The sequence below is a fragment of the Populus nigra genome, chromosome 2, assembly GCF_951802175.1.
Source record: "Populus nigra chromosome 2, ddPopNigr1.1, whole genome shotgun sequence".
Taxonomy (NCBI): domain Eukaryota; kingdom Viridiplantae; phylum Streptophyta; class Magnoliopsida; order Malpighiales; family Salicaceae; genus Populus; species Populus nigra.
In genome coordinates, this window is record NC_084853.1 from 43,424,814 (window position 1) to 43,435,278 (window position 10,465).

The 10,465-nt window shown below is 35.1% G+C and overlaps 1 protein-coding gene and 1 pseudogene across 1 annotated transcript; both read left to right on the forward strand.

The window, feature by feature from the left end:
* Positions 1–473: 473 nt before the first annotated feature.
* LOC133682729 (G-type lectin S-receptor-like serine/threonine-protein kinase SD2-2) lies at positions 474–3,452 on the forward strand. The gene has a single exon (XM_062106229.1). The coding sequence runs from the start codon at positions 681–683 to the stop codon at positions 3,264–3,266; it is 2,586 nt and encodes an 861-aa protein (XP_061962213.1). The 5' UTR covers positions 474–680; the 3' UTR covers positions 3,267–3,452.
* A 132-nt stretch (positions 3,453–3,584) lies between these two features.
* On the forward strand, positions 3,585–5,741 carry LOC133682730 (protein DETOXIFICATION 34-like; annotated as a pseudogene).
* Positions 5,742–10,465: the final 4,724 nt, after the last annotated feature.

The following is a 10,465-nucleotide window of genomic DNA, read 5'->3' on the forward strand; positions in this document are numbered from 1 at the left end:
ACCCCTCACGTATCAAGAATATGCTATTATTTTAATATATCATAGAAAAATCACGAAAAATAATTAAAAAATATTAATTTATTTTTTTCAGGTAAAAGATACTTTTAAAAAATGAATAGAACCATATTTTAAAAAATGCCCTTATTTACATCACATGATATTAATCATAATAAATTCAGTAGTGTGATTAATCAAAGGCATTCATGATCAAATTAATCTAAGTTGTTTTAAGCAAGATTTAGATATCAAATGAAAGCGCACCATCAGTGAAAAAGCAGTGAAATAATAAGATATTTACAGGATCAAAGAAAGTTATGAAGGGCATTTTTGTAAATATATGGTTTCATCCTGTTAATAAAAGCACTAGATGATAGATTCAGTGCAAAATGTGTAAAGGACATTTTTGTAATTGAGCAAGACTTCCAATAAATTTAACTTTTTTGTTTGTAGCTTTGAGTGCTCAAAGTGGCAGTTTTATCAGATATTCCATAAAAAAATCTTCTTCTCACTCTAAAAAGTTGAAAACTTGAATCAGAGACAGACTGCTCCCATCACTGAACCACCCACACAGCACAAAGATTCTATGTCATCGTGTAAGTGCGAAGATCATCATCATCAATGTCACCCTTCAAGTGAAAAAGACATGCCTTTTTCCTCCAAGACCCCAAAGCTATGAAACAATGCCGCTGATGATCAGTGAAATGTCACTAGCCATCTTCTTCGCTTTCATCCTCTCCCTTCTCTTACCAACCTCAAATGCCTTGCTTGTTTCCAAATTTGAAACAAACAACACATTTACACACACATTTACACCTTCAACTCCCTGCAACCCAATACAAAGCAGTAGAAGCAAGAAATTGGAGACTGCCAATGTCCTTATCACAGGAAACTCAACCATTTCAAGCCCAAACAAGACATTCAATCTGGGTTTCGTTAACCCAGGTGGGAAACCCAATTGGTACTTGGCCATTTCGTATGCTTCAATTCCAACACCACCAATAGTTTGGGTAGCAAATCGTGAAAAACCCATTACCAATCTCACCTCTACAAGGCTAGAAATCACCGCGGAAGGCAAACTGGCCATCATTGCATTACCGGGTTCAACGATTTGGCAAAGCACAAACACAGAGGAAGCCAGACGGTTGCTCCTTCAAGAGAATGGAAATCTTGTTCTTTTATCGGCCGAAGGGTTGATTATTTGGCAAAGTTTCGATTTTCCAACAGATACATGGCTGCCAGGCATGAATATTACAAGTGAAAGATCTCTAATTTCATGGAGGAGCATAAACGATCCGTCGCCTGGTTTATTCTCTTTGAGGATAAACCCGCTAGGGTTTAATGAATTTGAGCTTGTTTATAATAAGAGTGCCAAGTATTGGAGTACAGGTAATTGGACTGGTGATGCATTCGATGGTGTACCTGAAATGACTATTCCTTACATTTATAAGTTCCATTTTTCGGATCCTTTTACGCCAAGTGCATCCTTTTGGTACACAGAGAGGGAATTAGATGGTGGTTTAAGGCCACCACTGACTAGGTTTCAAGTTGATGTTATTGGGCAGTTGAAGCAGTACACTTGGACTCAGCAGAATGAGTATTGGAACATGTTTTGGTCACAGCCAGACAATAAGTGCAGAGTTTATGGATTATGTGGGAATTTGGGTGTTTGTAATAGCACATTGTTAAAGCCTTGCGTTTGTGTTTCTGGGTTCATTCCTGTTAGTGATAATGATTGGGAGTCTGAGGATTATACTGGTGGTTGTGTCAGAGAGAGTAGGCATTTGTGTGAAGAGAGTGATGGGTTTATGGAGGTTGGTGTTGTGAGATTTGAGGGAGCGGCTATGGTGTCTTTTGCGGGGACTAGGAATGTTTGTGAGAGGACTTGTTTGAGTAATTGTTCATGTATCGGTTTGTTTCACGATGGTAAGACAAACTTGTGCAAGAATCTATATGGATCTTTGTTGAATTTGAGAAATTCCAGTTCTGATAGTACTTTTCAAGATGTGTTATATGTCAGGGTGCCGAAGGAGGGGATTGTGAGGAAGGGTGTGTCGAAATCTGTGCTTTTGATTGGTAGCATTGGTGGGTCAGTTGTGCTTTTGGGGTTGGTGGCAGGGATGCTGCTGATTTTGAGAAAGAGAAGAAAGAACGGCAAGGGTGTGGAAGGAGATGGTGTGTTTCCAGGGTTGAATTTGAAAGTGTTTACTTATAAAGAGCTTTGTGCTGCAACTCGAGGCTTCTCGGATAAACTTGGACATGGTGGATTTGGGGCAGTGTTTCAGGGCGAGTTGTTGGATTCTACTCTTGTTGCTGTGAAACGCCTTGAAAGGCCAGGCAGTGGAGAGAAAGAGTTCAGGGCAGAGGTGTGTACTATTGGAAACATTCAGCATATCAATCTTGTCAGGCTTAGAGGATTTTGCTCAGAGAGTTCTCACAGGCTTTTAATTTATGATTACATGCCAAATGGCCCTTTGAGTGCGTATCTGCGACGAGATGGTCTGAATTTGATCTGGGATGTTAGATTTCGTGTAGCAGTTGGTACTGCTAGAGGAATTGCATATTTACACGAGGAATGTAGAGATTGTATTATCCATTGTGATATCAAGCCAGAAAACATCCTTTTGGATAGTGATTACACAGCTAAGGTATCTGATTTTGGCTTAGCAAAGCTTATAGGTCGCGACTTCAGTAGAGTATTAGCTACCATGAGAGGCACCTGGGGCTATGTTGCACCAGAATGGATATCTGGTGTGGCAATTACCACGAAAGCAGATGTTTATAGCTACGGAATGACATTGTTGGAATTGCTTGGAGGCCGTAGAAATGTAGAGGCACCGCCATCTGCTCGTGGTGCTGGTGGCAGGGAGGGTGAGAAGGCAGAGAAATGGTTTTTCCCTCCATATGCTGCACAGAAAATAATCGAAGGCAATGTGGCAGCAGTGGTGGATGATAGGCTAGGCAGCGCATATGACATTGAGGAAGCTCAGCGTGTTGCATCGGTTGCCGTTTGGTGTATACAGGATAACGAGGAAATGAGGCCTACAATGGGAATGGTAGTGAAAATGCTAGAAGGGGTGGTCGAAGTGACCACTCCTCCACCACCAAAATTGTTACAAGCACTGGTCTCCGGGGAGTCTTATCATGGTGTTCAGATAGATTCTGGTAAGGGAGTATCTATTGGTGGTGATTGTTGTGGTGATAATGCAGGGGTATATAGTTCTGGTTCGCCTTCATCTCTTGGTAATGCCTCTTCACCAGCCAAATGAAAATGTGAAAGTTAACTGACAAGCGTCCTGGAGATTGGTGGGTAGCTGAGGAAAAACTAATTCCCCCCCCCCCCCCCCTTTTTTTGGCTTTCATTTTATGTGAATTGTAGCCTTGTACGGTATCAGAAATGTAAATGGAATTGCTTGTTGCTCAAATTTTCAAGGATGTCAAGCTCTTCAAGATTCTATTGTCCCATTATTTATACTGCGTCCGTTTCATATTTGATGATCATTCGTGTGCCAAGAGCCGAGATTCATTAGATCGGTCATGCTTCTTAAAATGAACGTTATTTGTACAATTGAAGACCAGCACACGTCATTCCAGTGATCACAGATTCGAAAAGGAGGAGAAAGTTGGTCCTGGATGGCCATGTTTAGCTATTGATGTTCATTGCTTGCAGAGTTACCCTAGCTAAAAAGTCAACCATTCACTGGTGGCCTGTCAACTTCAAATTGGCATGTGCTCAACTAGTCTTGTTAGTTGCCAACTTCAATTTCTTCCTTCTTTTCATGGTTTGGCAATTGACAGGAGAGGTCTTGTGGGTCATGATCACCATTTGACAATCCCTCAGGTAGACAAAGAGGCAGTTCAAGGATAAAGAAGAGGGCAGACAGGGAGGGATTATACGGTGTATGCCCCATAACGTTTTGTCAAATACTGTCCATTACCTGCCTAACCGTTTGCTTTGTTCAATCCAAACATACCAATGAGCAGAGCCCCTTTTGAGCCTCCTGCTGTGTGCTGTGAATCGTGTTCATGAATGCCTTTTTCAACCCTCTCTAGCATAAAGAAAACACGCCACCATCATTGCTTTTTTTTTTGTCAAAAAGAACATCCTATAGTCGCAATGCCACGAAAAAACCTCAACGTTCTTTTTAAACACAGGTATCTTCTCTTTCTGGCCCTTCTAAATGCATGTGAAAGCATGGAAAATTTTGTGGTTTACATGCTTTCACATGCATAAAGTAGCACGAGTTATGAAGTTAGATAACGGGTTGGCTCAATTGACAAATGGATACTCTCTATGTCACCAACCAGGATTTAACTTTGAAATCAGAAATTTCATAAATCTTCTAGTCTTAGCATTGCCTGTTAAATAAAAAGAAGGCTGCAAAATTTAAATGTTGGCCAATGTTTCAGCTAGTAAATTTACTTGGAGTGTACATGCAAAGATCATGGATAGTTCTGTTTGTTGCTTGCTTATTCCCGTTGCCACTCCAATCCTAAAACTCCTTGGACAACGAAAAGATATAGCAGAGCTTGCTAGCAAATTTACTATTCGAGTTATTCCTCAAATGTTCTCATTAGCCATCAATTTCCCTACCCAAAAGTTCTTGCAGGCACAAAGCAAGGTTAGAGTTTTGGCATGTATTGGTTTTGCAGCTTTGATCATGCACATTGGAGTGCTTTATCTCTTCGTTAACGTATTCAAGTGGGGGTTGGCTGGTGCTGCTATTTCTTATGACGTCTCAGGTTGGGTCATTGCTTTGGGTCAGTTAGCTATGTGGTTGGTTGGTGCAAGGAAGGAAGGACAGGATTGTCTTTGTTAGCCTTCAAGGACATCTGGGTCTTTGTTCGGCTCTCTATAGCTTCAGCTGGATGCTTTTCCTTCAGATTTGGTATTTTATGGCCATAATTGTTCTCACTGGACACCTTGAAGATCCTATCATCGCGGTTGGGTCACTTTCCATCTGGTGAGAAATCCCTTTGCTGAATTAACACTTCCTGTTTACATCCAGTATCTTACAGTAGCAAAGAAAAAGAAAAAAAAAAGAGTTGAAAACATATTCCTAAGCAAATCTTAGAAGCACCTTGAGAGAAGCAGAAACACCTTTTCCTGTTTGATTATAAGAGACATGCGAAAGAACTATTATTGGTTTATTGATTTTGGCTGCGCTTCAGCATGAACATCAATGGTTGGGAAGGCATGTTGTTTATTGGAATCAATGCAGGCATAAGGTAAAGCTAACCTTACCTCGTTTTCTGGGCCCCTTTTGCATTAGGATTTTATATATATACACCTTTCATTCGATGTTAATTCCTCATGAACAACAAATTGTCCTTTATTTCGCGATGTTCGAGTTTCTAACGAGCTAGGATCAGGCCATCCAGAGCTGCAAAATATTCTGTCATCGTCACATGCATCGAGTCTCTCTCCTTAATTGGGATCCTTTGTGCGGTCACTACTCTGGGAATTCTAGGAACGACTTCGCCATAATCTTTACAGGTAGCAAAGAGATGAGAAAAGCTGTTGCCAATTTAGCATGCCTTCGTGGTATAACCATGATGATCCTGAATTTCATGGAACAATTAACCTTGCCATTACGTTCATCACATGCAGGTGTTGCTGTGGGAGGTGGTTGGCAAGCCTTGGTAGCTTATATAAACTTGTTTTGTTATTACATAGTTGGCCTTCCTCTAGGGTTTCTTCTTGGTTACAAAACAAAATTAAATGTCAAGGTATTCTTCTTTTATCAACTTTATCAAACCAACATAAACTTGAATATTGCTGAGATACCGAATTTAATTGTCATTATTATGCATGGATTAAAATTTGCACACTTTTAATTTCATAACATACATATATATATATATATACATGTCGAGTCCATTTGTAGATCTAACACTTCAAATCAAATTCTAAAAAAAACAAAAACCCACTTCCTCTGCAAGTTGGAGAGAAAAGATTCTGCGGATTGAGGAAGATTTTCTCTTCATTTTCCGTTTTTCCTCTTATCTTTACAAGGGAGAAAATGACGACAATCCGTCTTCCCACTTTCCCTCGTTCCAAACACGGCGTTTCATGTTTTGTTTTCTAGATTCTTTGTCCGCATAAAGTTTGGGGGGGTTCTGGTATTTACTGAAAACGGAACCCTCCTGTGCAATTCTTTATAGTCTTCCCACTTTTTCTTATGACCCACTTTCCAAATGTCTAATATCACCAATGCCACTCAAATTCTGTTTATTTCCGGACCTCGCTTTCGTCTTTTGGTAATTACTATACTAACCCCGCTCCTCACTTTGAGTAATTGCGACGTAGCCCGTGTAAAAATCCCTGTTCTCTTTTTCCGAACGCCAACTTTTCTTTAATTTCGAAATCACACTCACAAGATAAGAAATTTTTTTAGGGTTTAACAAGTGGAAATATAGAGAGAATCCGTTCGCTTAAAAAATGAAAGGAGAATTAAAATTAATGAAAAAAAAACAGTATAGAAATGGCTTTGGACCTCGTCTTCTTTCTTTTCTGAACAAATCGCTTCATTTTACCTGGCAAAAACAGTGCCTTGCATCATTTATGCTTTCCGGCTGCTATTTTCTTCTTCTTCCTAGTTTGACCTTAAAAAACAAAGAGAAAATTCCAGTCAAAGACAAGGGAGGATGGGGGGTTTTTTTATAGGCACCGGAAAAAGAAAGGGAAAAAAAAAGTAGTCTCAGGTGACAAAGTAAAGATTATATGGGAAGACGAGCATGGTGAAAAGGTAACAACATTACTAATTAATATTGTTTTTTCAAATATTTTTTATTTAAAATAATATTTTTTTAATTTTTAACATCAAAATAAAATAAAATAAATCAATTTAAAGCAAAAAAAAAAATCTCAAAAACATGATTGGATCGGGAAACAAATACTACCTTTGTAAATATTATTCACAATTCACCTATCTATTAATATTAATTTAATAAGATCTTTCATCAATGAAATTTCTTAATCTGACCATGTACTGTTGTTTTCTTCATCTCATAAGGTCTTAGTCTTTAGAAGATACTAGCTACTTAGTTTGTGCTTCGTCAAGAGTTGGGTAAAAAAAAATTTCAATGCAAAACAATAATATATGCAAGCTTTTTCAACATGATTTTTGACAACAAGAAATAATTCTTATTGTAAATTAAAACTTCATTGCATGTATTTGATTAAGTAGATTGAAAATCATTTGTGCCAATAAATATATAAAAAAATTGTTAATGATAATCAATGATTAGACAGAAAAATTGAGAGATAGATATAAATCAAGATATTTGATATTGTAACATGGATCATGTACCCAATTATGTTTAATAGCTTTGTTTCTCGTAATTATTTTTGTATATAATCAAACAATAGTAAAAACACACACGCATGAAAGAGATCGAATAAAATCCAATATATATAAAGCCTCTCAATATTAGAAAAAAAATGTTATTGTCTCATGTGAAAACCAGTAATAAAAATTAAATGATATTTAATTAAAAACTAAATTGAAAAGTTGAGAGTTGGATGTGGATCTAGATATCTAATCTCAAAACACAAGGTTATAGACCCGGTTGTATTTAATAACCTTGTTTTTTGGAACAAAATTTTTATTTAATAAAATAACAATAAAAAATAAATGCATGGGAAAGCAATTGAATAAAATCAAATAAAATATAAAATACAAGTAGAGATGCACACAAAAAAAAAGAAGCCTACTAGTATTAAAAAAATGTTCCAATCTTATTTGTAAGTTATGTAAAAATTAAGTGATATTCTATTAAGAAACATTATAAAAATTAATCTAATTTATTTATTTTAAATAACCTCAATTAAAACTCAATATTTGTTAGGTTAGGCATTTTACGCATACATTTAATTAACATATTTTAATTAATTAATATTTAAATAAAAAAGAAAGAAAAAAGCTAAAAAGGAACCATATATATAAGAATGGAAAACCTAGTGTGTCTAGCCCATTAATAGAGAAGGCCACATGGGCCTGTAAGAATAGGCTGTGAACTTGATTTATTTGTTTGGTAAATGAATGGATAACAAGTCACATGTCATTTGTTTTTAAAAAAAAACAAAATTGTATGCCTACAAACAATCCAACCAACACAACAATGATTGAAAATTGAAAGGTTGTTTAGCCTAAAAATTTATTTTTATTTTCACCTAAAAAACCCTTATAAGCATTCTTATAATATTAAAAAAAAATATTTTATCAACTAATAAACCCTAAAAAATGACCTATAAACACAAAATCAAATCGATATAAAATTATCTCTCTTGACCTTGATCTATTTTTTCAAGTAACATGAAAGTTCAAAAACATCTCAATAGGACTCCCTCGTTGAATGAAACTCATTGATATTAAAATCAGTTTTTTTTGTTGTTGAAATGTGACTAACTGACGACTTTCTATGATAACCCCAATTTTCTTTTATCATATTCATTGTAACATATAGCATTATCATTTAAAATACATGAATTTTATACATATACACGCACCAAAAATTTAGCAAGGTTTTCTTTATGTTTTTTAATACCAAGTTATCGACGCAATCAATTTTCATAACTTACATATAAAAATTCATTATATTTCCATCATTTTGGACTTCTATGTTTATATATTACCTCTAGCACAAGAATAACTTCTTCCTTTTCTTTCAGATTTCCTCAAACAAATCAATTATTATATTATTCTAAAATATTTAGTTATGGGACAATTAACCTAGTTACAACATAAAACCAACACATATTTATATTAATGCAAATAGAACCTAGATCTTAGTCCACATAATTATATAGGTTTAATAGAAACTAATTAAGATATACATATTTAATTTAGATTTATACACTACTTGGTTGTAAAATTATACTATATAACAAAATATGCATTGATTTCACCAAAATTATAAATGTGATATCCATTATTTGTTAGGTACCTAAAATTTATATAATACTCAATATAATTAGCTTATACACATAATATTTACTATTATTATTTTTATGTGAAATTATTTCTAATTCATACAATTTATATAATTTAAGAACACAACATCTTCTCTTGCCAAACCAACACTTGTTCTATTTCTACGTTATGGATTTTTGTAATATCCCATTAACTAGGATATTAGTCACAGTAATCTCATGAACTAGTGTCTCCAATTTTTCATTAATCAGGGAATTGCTCTATTTATCAAGGGATCAAAATCTCCATTTACTCATTAACCAGAGCATGATACAATTAATCAGGGAATCAATATCTTCATCTACCCATTAATCAAAGCACTAATCTTATTAATCAAGGGATCAATATCTTCATCTGCTCATTAAGTAGGGCACTAATTTCATTAACTAGAGTAGTAACTAGTTTCTTAATCACCCATTAAGCAATGCATTAGTTCTTTTTTACTATGGTAACTAGTTTTTTCAATGATTTATCATTTATCAAATAAAATTACTATACATTTAAAGAAGAATTACAAATGCAATAAAATAATTCTTAAATTTGAAGGTGTCAAACACCTACCTAACACCTAAGTGCGTGAAATGGTTCCCTATTGCTAAACGGGTCTTACAATATCTCCAAGTGATAAAGTGAACTTTTATCCTTAACCAATCAAAATTTTTTCGGCACTTCCTATTTCCCCCCTCATGGCTATTCTAAACATTTTTAAATTTTTAAATTCTCTCATATCTGTTTGGAATTATGATAGCGATAACAGTTCAAAATGTTTTTTGCTTAGAAATATATTAAAATAATTTTTTTATTTTTTAAAAATTATTTTTAATATTAACATATTAAAACGATTTAAAATAAATATAAAAAAATTAAAATATTTTAAAATATAATTTATCCCGTATTTTCAAACACACTCCACCTCGTTTTGGGTATTGCTTTGAAATAGAACAAGTGTGGATGGTACCCTGGATCTCCTCATGTGGACTTCAACAGTTATTAGGTTCGGTCCTTGCATTTTAATTTGTTTTCTTTTGGCCCTTCAAGTGGCTGAATTGTAATCGTATCTTCTCTTTTCATCTCTCTCTCATTTCATTTCCTTTTCCTCCTCCTAAACATAAATCAACCACGACCTCCATGGAATGAAGCCCTCATCAACACCCAAAACAAACCTCACATTCCCTTCCCTTCTCTTTATCTCTCTCTACCCATTGAAGTAGAGAACAAGAACGGAAGAAGCTTGAAAAGAGAAGGTGGTGATGTATTATTATAATTGTCATGGAGTTAGTAATGCAGCAACCAGTGACAACCATTAATGGTGGAACCTTCCTTGGTTTAAGGGTCCTTAAAACCCATGCCACCATCATGCCAGTTTTTCCTTTCCTTTCTTTCAATTTTTTGATGTGTTTTTTTTTAGGTTTTTCATTTTTGGGTTTTGTTCATTTTTTTTTTTGCTTATTTAGATTTGTTTGGCTATTTGAGTTTCTGATATTTTGTTATTT

Coding starts and splice junctions, on each gene's coding strand:
- LOC133682729 (XM_062106229.1), top strand. CDS start 681: ATGCCGCTGATGATCAGTGAAATGTCACTAGCCATCTTCTTCGCTTTC.